Raw genomic sequence first — 16,373 nt, forward strand, 5'->3', positions numbered from 1 at the left:
AATTAAAGCTCGTTGCATTGGTACTAACACGCAAATAATTCAGCTTGGTATGTTGCAAAGGGTTAAGAAACTCATCAATTTTGAATAAGATTACGACTGGAACTAACAAATTGGTGTTCCATCTAACACGGATAGGCTTATCAAGCAAGAAAAAAACATCGAGAAAATGTGATACGTTAAGCTTTCAAACATTCTGATACAACATAAAAATGCGTATAATATCGTCAAGGTGTATTGTAATGCTCAAATCTAACCCTAAATAGTCATCAAGTGAAACTGCGGGTGAACAAAATAATGTTTCAAAAAGATTTACTATCTGTCATTTGATAACTTTTCACTTTCTTACGATTAAAATGACATATATGAGCTTAAATTAGATCAGACTTTCAATTTGATTATTTTGAAATGAAATCTGAGCTATGACGAGAAACATTCACGAAATTATTTGAATCAATAACTATATCTCTTACCTAAAACGTTAAACATTGCCACTTTCTACATTAATGATAATTCAAAAAGTCTGTCTTTAGTCAGAATGATTTCGCTTTTATATTAAAACAAAAACTTATGTCTTCTCCTCGCCTTTTAATTCATTGAGAAATCCATTTTGCTATAAATGCTCTTTGAATGAGTGATAAAGTTTGTATCGCATATAAACACTCTCGTGTTGAATGCTGAGTTCGAGATCTTAAAGGGTGATACATTTTTTATGACGCAAACGACGAAATTATGGTGAGATGTTTTCGCCGTCAAAGGCGTGAATTAGCGGTCCACTGTTGAGGCTGGTATGGATAACTTGTTGTTGTAACCTGATGCAAATAACTACAATATCAATTAAATTGGATCACTACTGAAGAAAATGAACGAAATATTTTCTGACACTGTAATACACCGTCTTTGTTTCTTCAACGAGTCGTCATAAGCAATTGTTCCATGATAAACGGTGAAACCAACCGTCAGAGTCTTTCATCTCTGTCACTGAAGATCCATCGAATTCAATCAGCCGTCATCATCTCCGACGTCGTCGTCGGGTTCGTTGGGCCAGCATGATGACGCGGAGGTCAATGAGAGTGAGGATGAAGCGGTCGAGGAGTGAGCGGCAGATGGCTGACATGTTGCTGCAGACCGTGCAAGAAGAGGCGGGGGAGTACGGGACGCTGCCCCGCCTGTAGCCCGTACAATCCGTCAAGGTTCGAGACGATGCCCTGTGTTGGGTGGTAGTAGAATGGCGGTGCAAAGAGACGTTGCATCGAAGCCGAATAGTTCCCGGCCTCGGCTAACAGCTCCAGACCAACGGCCGTCTGACGCTTCCATTTCGTCCTAAAAAGACAGAGAAAATGAAAAGACTTGTTATATGTCATTTCCCAAAAATGTTTTATCATTTAAATGGAAATATTTTTAATTAAAAGTCACAATCATCGTATATTTATATGTGACACTTAATTTTTTGTTCAAAATATTATTATTCGATTTGTGAACCTTAAAGTTATGATCTATTTCTTTATTTCTTTCTTCTGTTTTGTTGTTGTTTGCTTTTTTTGTTTGCTTTTCTGTTTATATATTTGTTTGTCAGTATTGGTAGTGAACTAGTGATGATGGTCCGAATCAGAATCAGAAATAAACTAATTATCGTGTAGGATACATCGCTTTCACAGGTGCAAAGCGCTCACCAAATATTTATTATGTTAGTGAAGAAAAAAAAAGGAATGGTTGCAACAACAAAAAAGTAAGAAAGGAATGTGGCTCATGGGGTACGATTTTCGAGAATGTCGAAGTTAGCTGGCCCAGTATATAAAGTAAAGTAAAACTGCAGTAACAAATTGTATATTAATAGTTAGAGATATTGAGAGATAAAGATGTACGAAATAACAACGGGATAGATGTAGGAAGAGAGAGCAAATTAACATACAGTCATGAGACCTTTATCATAATGCCAGCAACTAGAGGATCCAAAGTCCGACCCCAAAGTACATCGACTTGTCATACTTTTTCTTAATCAAAAAATACTTTTTTTTCTTAACTCCCGCTTTATACCCGAAAAATTCGGATGAAGAAAAGGCGCAGGAAATGCTGATGGGGGTACATTGTTTTTGTTTGTGTTGCCCGTTATTGTTATCGAGGCGTAAAGTAATTGTACCCCCGACGGCTTTTTCAAAGATTTAGAGCACGTTTTTGTTCCCCGCTTAAACCCTGTTTTTGACGATTGTCGCGCCCTATTTTGCACTTGAAAATCCTTTGCAATCGGTTGGGAAAGACCCCCCTCCCTTTCTTTTACCCTCTCTCTCTGTTTCCATTAATCGCATAAACCTCAATTTTGTCGCTTGCCTGTTTTTGAAAGAAACGATTTGTGACCCAAAATTGTGCAGCATTGCAGAAAAACAAAAAAACACAATTGGTTAACCGACATTACTGATCGTAACAATGCACATCAAATGGGGGAAAACAGCGTGCAGCCATTGAAATCATACACGCTGTGATCTGCTGCCTAAATACTAACGATAATTGTCTTTCTGGCATTTAAGTTGAAGTTTTATATGCATTGAGTGATTTACTAATTGGATATCCAGTTGTGATAGAAAACGTTCAGTATATCATGTATTAGACATTGTTTAATAGGATGGAAATTAATTGCGGTTCGAAAAATAGGAACTTCCAGTCTTTTCAGGAAAAAATGAATGAATACAATTCTTTAATAATGTATAAGGATAATACCGTCCACTTTGGCATGCTTTTGAAAGGCGGTCATCTCGATTATTTTTACGAGGTGTCAAATGCAATATCCACAAAATGTGTGTATTGTGGTATCTGTTAAAAGTATAATTGCTTATCCAGTTTATATTAGAAAGTAATATCAATATGAGTATATCCGGTTTTAGTTCTATATTGGTGTGCGTGTGTGTGTGTGTGTGTTGTGTAAGGAATGGTTTCAATATTAATGATAATGTCATTGCATCAACAGGTCCTGCTACTTAGGAGACAATTCATTTTCAAAGAAAATTGTCATAATATAGCATTAACAAGAACGAAAAGAATAATTGTTTTTAAGTGTATCAAGTATTGCTGGAAGGAGCAAACCGAACTAGTAACAATAAAGACGTTTCTTGGAATGGGAGTTAATACAGACTTCCGATTCAACGATGTTGGGAAAGTAATATATACCTGTTTTAGCTGTACAATAAAATAATCTCTCTTTTTCTCATTTTCACCGTTTCATTAGATATTTATTACTATTGAAAGGAGGAAAGAAATAATCCGGAAACTTTAAGGTCATGTTCCCGGAGGAGGAGAGGGATTGAGAGCAGAGAGAAAGAGAGAGAGAGAGAGAGGGAGAGAGAGAGAGAGAGAAAGGGAGAGAGAGAGAGAAAGAGAGAGAGAGAGAGAGAGAGAGAGAGAGAGAGAGAGAGAGATGAAAGGAATATGAAAACAGTTTGGAAGAAGAGTACAGGATGGAGTGTGAAAGAGATGTAAAGATGGTGAAATAGGCGGAAAAGGTGAACTTTTGAGAGGTTACTGAATAATCTTAGACAATGCTTTACAAACAAAAGGATAGATATTAGACAATAAACGCGCTTATGCTTCAACATCATAATTACAGCATGAAGATAATCGTGAATTTATTAGAGGTGATGTTACAGCAGGACTTAAGCCTCGCTCTGGGGTATAAGTACAGAGAGAAGATGTGAATGAAGAGAGAGACAGAGAGAGAGGGGGAGAATGAGAGAGAGAGGGGAGAGACAAGGAGAGAAAGAGATAGAGAGAATGAGAGGGAAGGGGGGACAAGGAGATAAAGAGATAGAAAAAGAGAGTGAGAGAAAGAGAGGGCGGGAGGATGATCTCAAAATACAAGTCGGCGAAAAAGAAGATGGAACGAAACCATCTTCCTTCGAATAAGGATCGGAAGATATTCACGTAAGAAACAGAACAGAACATTATCAAAACAAGACATTTTTAAAAGGTCGTATAGATAGCCATCCAGAAAAAAAAGGTTTATTCGTATCAATACAGAACTGGAACTCCCTCTTTTAGTAAGAAAAATACTTCCTTCCATGCAGTTAGATGATTAAGAGTTACGCTCACAATACCGTCAAGCGGTTCATGATTATAAATCGCTCCAAGCCTCTATCGGCAGTCGAAGACTTAAGAACAGCTTCGGGGCATATTGATTGTATTGAGGATACACGTCTCGGATATACGGGGAAAACGATGACGGGCTCTGAAAGATTTCTAAAAAGCTATCGTCAATCGCCAGCGTATAAAGCATAAATATTGAAGTAGTTCCGCTACGGAATCTTTTAGAAAAAGCCTGATTATTCATTCATACTCACTAAGAGTATTTGACAAATGGCAGTATTTGCCTGAGAGTGTTTCCGATTGATATAAAAGATACACTTATCCCTTTCCTCATCTCCTCTTGTTCCCTTTCCTCTCTTTTCCTTCTCCTCTCCTCCCCTTGGCTTCCCTTTCCCTTATCTCCTCTCTGCCAGTATCACAGAAAACGATTGAATTTGATTTGAGATTTTTGTTTTTAATGAATTTGTCCGCGTTCTATTATTTCTTTAAAATCATATTGCATATCTACAGTAATCTAAGCATTACATTTGTGTGTTTTATACATTATATCGTAAATAATATTCGAGAATAAAAGTGGGTAACAGCAAAATTTTGTTTTATCACAATTGATGCATTACGCCCCAGAGTTAAAGAGCGCCAGCTCCGTCCGAAGTCATCATTGACCCATCTTCACTAAATCTCTCATCGATCGCTACTTTTTGTAAACGCGATGAAACTTTCAAAGCTTTTTCTTTTTTCCATTTTGAATAATTTTCTTCTTGACTTTTCAGCCATACACTGTGTTATTTTGCATTGTGGCATTACAGTTGAGGTAAATCGTTTTAGATGCGTAAACACATCACTGTCGCGTCGTTGAACCCAGCGATATCAAATAAAACTCATCGAATCGTTTGTCTCCCATCTCTAACAGATAGGAATACGATGAATATTGAATAGGAGAGATAAAGATCTTTGCAACGTCTACCGTATTTCGTAGCTAGATGCATGGTTAAACAGCAGATCAGTGAATATGATAGGAGTATTTAGGGGAATACATTATTTCAAAACGAAGCGGTATTAAAAAAAGAGAAGATAAAAAAGAGGAATGTGATAGTATGAAAGAGAAGTAAAGGCGTTTGCGCAACAAAAACTTGCATTATAATATACAGCCTTGTCATTTTTGCGCTCTACTGATACTAGTTTCCCCTGCTTGATGAATAATGTTCAAGCATAATTATATCTTGCAGCGTTAATTGTTCTGTTCGACTGTTTGTAAATTGCTTTGGCTCAAAGTGTAGTCGGTTAACATAGACTAAGTTAATGGGCGCGGCATAGAATGAGCGCGTCTTTTTCGGCATGCGCAACATTCAGGTGACTTTATTTTTTCAGAGCTAGGAACGTTTGAAAGCAACTTGAACTCACCTCCTATTCTGATACCATGTCTTGACCTGTGTGTCTGTGAGAGTAAGACTAGCTGCTAGCTCCATACGATCCTGTACTGAGAGGTATTTCTGTCTTTCGAAGCTTCTCTCCAGCGTGTTGAGTTGATGATCTGTGAATGCTGTCCGGGCCTTGCGAGGCTTCTTCGACTTGCTCCCCGAACCGTCGGTCTCTGAGTCATCAGGGTCCCCATCTGATATAGAGAGAAAGAAAGAGAGAGGGGAGAGGGGGAGAGGGGAGACAGAGAGGGGGAGAGAGAGACGGAGATAGAGAGACAGAAAGAGAGAGAGGGGAGAGATTTAAGAGAGAAGAAATTGGGGGCATAGAAAGAGACAGAGAGAGGCAGTGAGAAAGAAACACAATGAGAGAGAGAGAGAGAGAGAGAGAGAGAGAGAGAGATAGACAGAGATTGTGCGAGATAGAGAGTTAAAGAGAAAGAAAGAAAGAGAGGTTGGGAGGGAGGTAGAGAGGAAAAAGTGGGGAATAATAAATAAATTATTAGAATTATATTAATTATCAATACTCAAATTGTATTGGTACACGTATTACGTTTTACAATAAAATAAATATGGTGTGTGTCAGTTTTTGTCGTCATCAAAGCTATTATGAAACACATTATTAAAGTATGTCAATTGTGTTTGATAATAAGTTTGAATTGAATTTCATAATATCTCCGTAGAGCACTCGGCAAAAATTGAAGTTGTAATACTATTGAATCATTTATGAATCGTAAATACTCATCAATTATTCATTAATAGTTCATGCCGACATTATCTTGGCTTTTTATCTGTCTATTACAACAAAAAAACAATGTCTGATGAAAAGCGTCGTCTACAAAATCACGCATTAGGACAGTTAAATGGCTACAATCAGAACCCTATTAAATTTGCGTTGATTGTTATCTCGACACTTCATGAATTTCATAAGCAGATTAGGTTTTTGAAGAGCATTTAAAATATGAACAAATGCCATGCGGGTTCAAGTAATTTCTTATCTCGATAAAGAATGCGTGTATTTTCATCGCTTTTAAATTTAAAGGTTACGAGCCATAATCTTAAAATCTAAAGATGGGGTTGAAATTCATTTCATGATAAACGCAGTTTTCATCCTTTCGCGCGTGACGTTTACTGTATGGGAAGGGAAAATATCGTTAGCATGGTGTTTTCTAGGGAAGAAATTGTATTACAATTCTGTTGTATTTTGGGTCTTTTTTGTGTTTTTTTTTTTGTTTTGTTCATACTATACCCATATAATTATATTCAGTTGGAATACGCAAGGGAAAAGTGGAGTTTTACGATCGACGCAACCTTGTGTTAGTATACGCAGCATCGGTGTCCAATAATAAGCTTTACATCGTACTTAATTAGGCAACGGGCTTAGACAGCAGCTAGGTAATTCCCTTCATTATCACGACAGGATGAACACTGTTAATCAAGTATAATAGCTTAATTGCTCAGCGATTAAGAGTTGGTTGTCTAACGTTACACCGCCATCACTTACACGGCAATTACCGTCATCGTGTTAAACACTCAGTAAACCGTGTTAATCTCGAATTAACAAATTGGCATCTTATAGGGATCATTTGCAACCATATAAAGCGACAGAAAAGAAATTATGAATTAATATGGGTATCCTCTCTGTAAAACGCGTAAAAGAGACTCGCCTTTCAGGTTGCGTTTGGAAACAGATCCATGCATCTTTTCGATATCGTAGCCTGATCTATCGAAGCAATTAAGATGTTCAGTAGGGCCGGGTCGTTTTGAGAGTTCAGGAGATTTTAATAACCCTATTTAGCATTCCAATATGATATATCGAAGAGTCACGCTCTCTATAATTCACCGGCAGTTCATTGGCTTTAATACCGCGCCCATTATCCTCATCCTGGTTGAATTTGGAGAGTTTAAAGCGTTTCTCTAACGACCACGATTTGTCATCATTTTGATGGTGTTTACTCACCGAACGACACCCATAGGTACCCGAATCCACAACGGAATGACTGAACGATCAGAAGAAAGTTATTTTCTTTTTTCCTTTGGCCCTTTGCGACCGCCGTATGCACTCACTAGCTCCTCGTCTCCCTTCGCCTCGTTAGCCAGTAAATAATGCATTCACAAATTGGTAGTAATACTCATGGATCAGAAAATATCTTTTAGAGTCGACTCACGATCTCCAGTCTTGAGTAAAGAAGGAGGAATCTCTTTTCTTGGTGTTTAAAAGGTTAATTTATGATGGGACCTTTTTCCGCTTAACGAGCGGAGAGCGTGTTATTCTCTTAAGAGCGCTTTCTGGCTGGTGTTATGAATTGAATGTTTGTATTGGAATGAATATGACACGGGGAAGTGGGGAATACACTGTATGCTACCTGAATAAATATTAACCTCTAAACTATGATTTCTTTGATAGAGTGAACGAGCTTTTCTAAGAAAAACATACGTCTTCATTTCAAGTTAGAACTGCCAATGAAACACTACCCGCTGCGTCTTTATAGGCATGCACAGTAATATAAGAAAAAAAAGAAGATATAGCATCGTGAATCGCTTTATGATTTTTCATGTTTTTGTTTTTCTATTCTCATTGTCTTACTGTCTTTATTATCTTGGCAACACATTGGCCAGTAGCTTTTAAGATTACAATAATATTTTCACCTTGAAACAACAGTTGTGGCTGCGCAACATGCAATTATTTATTGACCCGTAACAGCACAGGTTATATTAATTAGGATAGACTATTATGAATATGTTGGCTTTTGTGAATAGGGAACATAAAGGCTTAATAGAAGTGATGTATTTATTTTGTCTGTGATGTGATGTTTAAAAAAAAATAGAAAAGAAAAAAAGAAAAAAAATGGCATGATTTATTAACGCAGCTTTAAACCTAATCTAAATGATTAGACCAATTCATGATAAACATGGTATTAAAAAAAAGAGTCATAAGCAATATTGGCTCAAACTTTTTTGTTAAAGAACAGTAATGAAATGCGAGGTACCTGTGCACCATAGTAGGAAGTGGGTCGTTCTTTTGACACGACGGTGTGTTAAAGCCGCGCGAACTCCTAACGCCATACTGGCAAGAAGTCGCCCCAGCGCGGCCGGCGTGCGACGTGTCGGACAGCGCGACGCTTTTCACACACGCTCCACCGCTCCAAATAATAATAGACATATCCCGAATGGAAAGGGAAAAAAAATGATTGCACCCGCTTAACATATCTAATTACGAGTATGATTAGTGCATGAGCAAGGAATTAAGCTTATTGATTCGAGATGATTAAACCGAATGAAGAATATTAATACACGCCGATTACGTTATGTATGTATGAGCTAGTGCAGTGTTTGTGCAGGCAGCAGTAATTTTAATTGTGTTAGCCTTCCAATTTCGCATATTACATCTTGCATGCGGAATCAGCGCTGGTGATATTTTGTTACGCATTTTCTCGGTCCCGACACTCTAATCGACAGCCTACGGCGCAATTGTTCTTTAACATCAATTTTATCAAAGCGGTGATTCCAACTGATCTAATATACGAAAGTCATAGTTTTTATTCATTATGAGAAAACATTACTCCATTGTATCTTTTAATGATGTAAAACGCTGTGGGGTTTATCTCGAGATAATGACAACCTAAATGAAACTAAGGGATAAAAATACCCAAAAATGTAAACTATTAAAGTTACAGTACTATCCCTTCATTCGTGATCATAAAATGATCATAATTTGTTTTCATATTCATAACAAATTAAGAGGCTTTTTATCGATTGTTACGTCATTATCAACGTCATGCAGGATAACGTCATCTTCTTAATCGTCATCGAAATCGACACCGTCAGCCAAATTGCAAGCGGCTTGATTTTTATGTGATCAATTTGGGTTATTTTCGTGTTTCTAATTAGGCCTACCAAATTAGTATTAAATCTTCACAAGATCAATTAAAAATTGATGTCAAAAGGAAATCAAACTCATCGCCCTTTCTTCTCTCTTAAATAGACTGTATCCAATACAAATAAGCTTAATATAGGCTAAATCTACACAATGTCATGTTGTTTCTAAAGACAATATTTCATAAGATCAAGTCAAAAAAGTTATTTCAACAGGGAAAAAACAGAACTCATCTTCCCTTTTCTCTCTATAATAGTGCATTATAGATTAGCTTAATCAGTATTAAAAATTCTTCTGAATAAAGTTTGATGGAACACATTAATAACAACAAAAGCAGGTACCGTGCAAATTACAAGGTCAAATTAGTGTATTCTTTTCACCAATAATTTCATTTCGATGATGATATCATTGTTTATTCCTTTCATCCATTGTGCAATGATGTTACGGATGGTAAATCGGACAAGGGAGGGGTTTTTGTGCTCGTTATTTCTCTGTGCCTCCCGCTTTCATCCAATCCCTTTTCAAGAGAAATTACATGTATACTTCAAAGGATGATTAAAAAAGAGGAGAATCATTTGGGAAGAAAACAAAAGGCATAAGCTTCATTATGTTGTGTCAAAGAAACAGAGCCAAATCAACGGGAAAACTCTTCATCTGTTCATGTTTCATGAATCTAGCCCGCTAAGTCTAATTATGGAATATACCAGAATAATTGACTGCGTATGAGGGGGGTATTTAAGCGAGAAAATGGGGGGGGGGGGGGGGGTTCACCTCACCTAATTCAAAAGATCCACAAGTAAATTGTTAGTATTCATTATAATTTCAATCAAACATAATAATAATAATAATAGGGGGGACTCAGGGGCACTTGTAATGATCAGTTAATTTTCAATCTATTGTATCCTAGCGGAGTCCTTATAATAAGCTACATCATTAGCACAACCTATTTTCCTTTAATCAAAATATTCTTAACATATAAACTTTGGCAATAAAATATTGTTGCTGTTACGGGGAGTTATCTTACATGCTTGTTAAACCACTGTAAGACGTATTTCAATAGACCAAGATATTTCCCAATCATAAAAACAATGAATAATATATACTTTTTTGTGCAATATTATGATTAAAACTTGTAAAGCATGCATCTTTCGTCGCGGACAGTGATTATGTATCCCCAAAAGAACTTGAAGAATAAGTCGATGAATAATAGAGGTATTGCTGGGACATAATTATTGCTGATGAGCCGGCTCTTATTATCATCATCATCTAGCAAACCATGGGGAAGATTGTTCGCTGATCAAAACTTTTCTAAAAGAACTTCATCAGCACTATTAGTTATTTTCATGTTTTCGCTAATGATGTGTAATGACGTATAATACTCGGATGGATTGTTTAGAAGCTTGAACTCTGCTTAATGACCTTGGATACCCGGAATGTGAACAATGGGTATTCTTTTGATGTAGTTAGGATAAAAGATAACTTTCAAGGTCTCATCTTGTCTAATTTTACCCTCCATCGGATATGAATATGGGTAGAAAACCATCAGTAGGGTGCCAATTATGAAGGGACAATGAGTAACAAGGAGAGGATGAAACTCAGTCTGAGGACATTAGTTACAACAAAATTAATGAGCCAAAGTTAAGGAAAAAGAAAGATGAAATAGATAATAATAATAATAAAAACAAATAAAAAATGTCATATAACGATCGTTACTGAATGTAATTTGAATAATCAGTTTTCTCCTCAACTGAAGGACAAGATTTTGAATATGAGATGTAAGGGTATTATGGATGAAATATCAAACTCGACAATTAATTAACCTTTAAGCAACAATACTGATTGTCGTTGAGTTCTCAAGAACGAAGAAAAATATCATGTAAATAAAAAATAAAAAATGTATTAAATAAGATTATTTTGTATCATTAGTGTAATTGTCATATTTTCTATTCGTCTCTTATCATTTATTATTTGCTCCCGACCATTTAAAATTTGTCTTTCATGGGAAAACTAAAATCAAGAAGCAAGACAGACATTCAGAGAAAGGGAACTATGAGTGGTTTTGAGGTTAGACAAAACATAATTGAGAATAGTTTACAGCTATTTCTGACAATTGTGATTATCCTATCCACCCCTGTCGCCACTGTATTTCATCTATTGTATTGCATGTTTAAAATATCGCGGACAAAATATTTCTTTACGAATTGTCACGAAAATGGTTGTAACGAATATTTACAAGTAATGTCAACACCGAATAATAACATTGTACCCTGTTAACAAAATACAGTTAGTACTTGTAAAATTGTCTCTTTTATTCATGTGTTATCTTTGCGCGCTAAATAGAACGCCAGATGGCAACGCCGTTAAGAAACAAAAGCGATATTAATTCATTGGAAACTACAATCAAATGACAGAGTAGCATACCGATATGTATTCCGCAGTACTCCAATTATTAGGATAATTATCATAAATACTATCCATTTATTTCATTTAAATGTGGTATATTGACTTAATAAATATGTAATAATCATAATAACTCAAAATAACTTTTAAATAAATTCCTTGCATGAAATTTTCTATTGATTCCTAATCTTGTATCATGTAAACGACAACTAATCAGTTATGCAAAAGGTTATAGTAAGAGACACTCAGTTTTTGCACTGAGGAATAAGATTCAGGATGATGATAATAAATATAAACAGTTTAAATGCAAACGGCTTCTAAATGAAATGAGACGGAGGAAACTTTAAAAGATTTTTTAAAAGAATATAATAGTTTTTGAACTTTTTGTTGTTGTTGGAAGTTTGGAAAGTGCAAACTAAAAAGGAAGCGGGGGGGGGGGGGGGGTAATACTGCTATTTATTTATTTATTTATTTATTTATTTTTAAATCTCAAAGGGAATTATTAATATATGCCCTTTAGAAAATGAGACAAAGTACCGACGATGAGGTAAAGAAAATATTTCTAGATGATGGCAGAGAACAGAGCACTGGGAACATGGATGTGATGCATATTCATTTTACTTGCAGCTCTCGCAGCCTACCTATAACGTGAATATTAATGTTCATTGCATTATCATAATACACGCAATAGATGCATAGTCTGTATTTTCGGATATTTCGGTGAGGAGAGGGAGTAGTGAAAACGCTAGCATTTACTGAGCGTCAGTAGTCGTTAAACATATTTCATATTCAAGATTCAATTCGTAAAGTCGTATTATAAGTGCGTATAATGATGTATACACGAACCCGGGCGTGTTGTGTAGCTACGGGTTCGGGGCACGGCAGACGGGCGGCCGGTCTGTTCAGGCGAAACAGGCCTACTACAAAATGCATGCCCAGTGAGCTGCACCCGGTGCAATGTCTGTATACTTAACTCGTTACTCTCACTTCACTCCTTTCCTTAAAGTGTAAAATACTAACTCGCTCTTGGGGTTTATGAGTTAACATATCAGCTCTCAAAAGTTGGAGAGTGTCTGTAAAAGGGGCTGGATAATTTTCTCACTTCGATGTTTAAGTATGCTTGCCCTGAGTTATAGGATATCGTAAGTTTAAATGATGAGCATAATTCTTTGAGAAATATTCATGTCAGAAGATCAAATTACTTGATACATGTATGCTGGATAACAAAAAAATGCATTGATTTTTGAGTAAGATTATTGTTCATAATTATGTTAAGAATATTTTTGATGAAGTAGAAAAATGACTGGTCACGACGTAATTATATACAACAGAAAGCTGACGAGAAGGGTCATTATCATTATTCTTTTTTTCTTGATTGCATGTCAACGCTTGCCTATACTATGAAGTTATGAACACCTTAATGCTTTCATTTGTATTCAGGATAACAGTGGAGTTCTTATGACAAGACTTACATTAGTATACTTCTTCTCCCACCCCTCACTTTCTTTACAATTTGAGAACCAAATATTCTTTGTTTTAAAAAAGAAGAGTAATTATTCTTATTCTATTAGTGGTATCGAAAATGAATACATTAAAGTATAGTTATTAAGCCGTTGGTATAGTAAACATGTAGGCGTTTTTCACATCTTCAATGATAATAATTTGATTTCTGGTATATCCAAGTTGCGGTATCTATTTTGACAGCTTTACATCGTTAGTGCATAATTAATTTTGAAAAAAACATTTATAAAATGAATGTCAACATGTTTTGTTGTTGCTTTTTTTAAATCTGGCTGAAGATCTAGTTTTGCAATGGTCTGCTTCGCTTTGCGCTGTGTATCCATTATGCATAGTTTACAGTGTTGCAATCGAAAATAAGTCATTGGTATTTTGTTCAACCATACACAACACTGATTTGAATGTGTCTTCATGTCTTGCCGTTAAAGGTTGTACAAAGACGAAAACGTGATTCAGTCACAGATACATTACAAACGCTTTCAAAAACTGCATGCTTATTTAATTCAATTTTGAAGGTACCGGAGTAGACAACGAATTGAAAGTGATAGAAGTACAGTTTACAGTCTGGATGCTACACAAGATTTTAGTTTATGATTTTGTTCAATGATTACAAAAAGTTATAAACGTGAAGAAAATAAGCAGTTGAGCTTTGTGATTAGAAGGTTCTTTTGAATGACAGATTGAAAGACAGATTGGTGAGCATATTAATGAAGTCGGTATAGACTTACCTTTGTCGTAATCGTTGTCTTTCGATTTCGAATCTGTAAGATCGTCTGATGACAGTGATCTTTTCAACGACGTCGTCTCACTATGCCTGTCATCGTCATCGACATCGTCATCAATGTCCTTATTGTCTTTTTCAGCTCGCTGTAACGAGAGATCAGAGTGCCTGAAGTGGAATGCTGATCGTCTGTCGAATTCGCGAATTTCTGCGTCAGTTCTTGAGTTAGTTTCCCGCGTTTTGAGATCTCCGAGGATATCCCTGATGAGGAACGATGGCGGGGCGCTGACCGGGTTACGGACCGGTAAGGGAATCTGTAGGTTACCCTGGGATAACATAGGGTGACGAATATGAGGGGTAGTCCAAGCTGATGAGCGGGATTCGAATCTAGGACCTTCCCAATGAACAGTTCTGACCCAGAGTCATGTTTCGCGCGTATGTGGTTGATGGTGTTGTTATTGTTGTTGTTGATGTTAAGGTGATGATGATGGTGGTGGATGTGTTTGTGTTGCCGGTGTGGCAAGTGGTGGGTGGTGGCTGGCGAGAAACCGACATGCGTTGCTGCAGCCGTAGGGGAGGGCGGCACCGACCCGGCATCGCTGGTGCTGCTGTGCGCCGGGCTGGCGGGGCAAGAGTTCGGCGACGAGGCCGGCGAGCTGCAACGTGAGCATTCGTCCCGGGTCGAGCTGCTGTTGTTGTTATGGGTGCCTACAGGCTGTGGGCTGGCTACAGGCATACTGACTGTTGTATTCCCGGTGTGTTTCAGTCCCGGAGATGTTGTTGACAAGTTTTCCCGGAGTGGCGACTCCGCAGATGATTCCATCTGGTCAGGTAGCATTTATTGTTGCCTGACTAAGATAAGAGATGCTGCACACTGGCTTCTGATATCACCAAAAGATGATCAAAATCACACTTTAAAGATAAGCTATATACTTTTCCAGAGTAACATCGGCTCCGAACCTGGCAAAATATAGAAACAGAAAGAAAATCTATAGATTACAATAAAATAAAGTTGGGTTTCAATAAGCAACTCATCGGCGTCATATAATACGCTGCTTCAAAGGAGAATTGACAAGAATGGCAGATTGCTTGTTTGCAACATCATTAGATATTCTTTAATAAATTATTAAAGAGAGAACAGCATTCGCCCATATAAAGTCAAATATGATATTAATCAAAACAGAAAGTCATACAGTCAACATTAAAAGATGATGTTCTCTTCGTTTCCTGAACATGTATCAAAGGAATCATTGCTTGTCGTTGTTGTTACCGACAAGAAAATAAGTCAACAAAGAATACACGACGAGAATTATTTCTTTGACAAATTGATATTAAACATTGATTTAATTGAGAGATGCAATATGTTGTAATTGTGATAAAATGTTTCTTAACTCACCGTTTAAATTCGATCCGTTGTTTCTCCTGACAGATGGTGAAAGGGCAGATAATTGTTGGCAAGCTTTCAGGTTCACAGTGGTTTCCAGTGTGACACGAAGGAATCCCTGCTTACGAACGGTATGAACAGTTCTTGTCGCAGAGAGAGAGAGAGAAAACACGACAAGTATAGTTTGTTGAGAGTCAGTTGTGACGGGAATGGGGGAGGGAGGGCGGCCGGGTCTTTCCGTGGCTGAAGGCGATGTTATGGAAGTGTTCCACGCGTCCAATCTTTATCCGTGAATTAGTGGGCGTTGCATTCAATTACACACTGCACCAGACAGACGATCGCATCGTTATGAGCTTCGATCACGATACTCTATAGATGATCAATGCTTCAATATTTGAAGAGACCGGGTTGGAATGAGAGAATCGGAGAAGGCTGTCAGACGCGAAAGACTTAGACTAGTTTGATTCCAGCATTGCGAGAGGGATGCAGGGTGCGGTGATGATAGCGATGATAGTTCAAATGATAATTCTCGAAATTAATGAGAGAGAGAGGAGGAGGAGGAATTGATTTAAAGATGAGGGTTTGGTCTGGGCGGCCAGTTTGTCCAGCTCGTTGCAAGTGACCTCAGCTAAGGTGTCACGAATGGTGATTGTACGAGTCGGTGGTCTGTATCAAACGATGAGAGAGGGGGAATCGTTATACTAAAAAGACCTATTCACTCCAATCATTGCCTCTCTTATTAATCCCCTTACGATAACACCCGAAATGGTCGAGTCTAGTCCCTTTCAAATATATCTACCACTCCTCTATTGTGTACGCAGCCATGCTACAGTGTAAACAGGGGAGACATATTGCCCCTTGCGAAGATAGCTCTCATCCGCATCAATCATAGAGCTGATTACTTTTTGACGAGCTCAACATACGATTGGTCGAGTGCTACTGGTCATGCATATGCAAGAGCTCAACCTCGCCTTGTGATTGGTTGGC

At 37.3% G+C, this 16,373-nt stretch overlaps 1 protein-coding gene across 1 annotated transcript; it reads right to left on the reverse strand.

The window, feature by feature from the left end:
- Positions 1 to 610: 610 nt before the first annotated feature.
- On the reverse strand, positions 611 to 15,971 carry LOC115919053 (barH-like 1 homeobox protein). The gene is made up of 4 exons (XM_030998177.1): positions 15,399 to 15,971; positions 14,010 to 14,962; positions 5,473 to 5,683; positions 611 to 1,320 (listed from the first exon to the last, which is right to left on the reverse strand). Exons 2-4 carry the CDS (start codon positions 14,338 to 14,340, stop codon positions 1,062 to 1,064), a joined length of 801 nt encoding a protein of 266 aa, XP_030854037.1. The 5' UTR covers positions 14,341 to 14,962; positions 15,399 to 15,971; the 3' UTR covers positions 611 to 1,061.
- Between the last annotated feature and the right edge of the window lie 402 nt (positions 15,972 to 16,373).

The sequence above is a fragment of the Strongylocentrotus purpuratus genome, unplaced genomic scaffold (genome assembly GCF_000002235.5).
Source record: "Strongylocentrotus purpuratus isolate Spur 01 unplaced genomic scaffold, Spur_5.0 spur5_scaffold_4, whole genome shotgun sequence".
Taxonomy (NCBI): domain Eukaryota; kingdom Metazoa; phylum Echinodermata; class Echinoidea; order Camarodonta; family Strongylocentrotidae; genus Strongylocentrotus; species Strongylocentrotus purpuratus.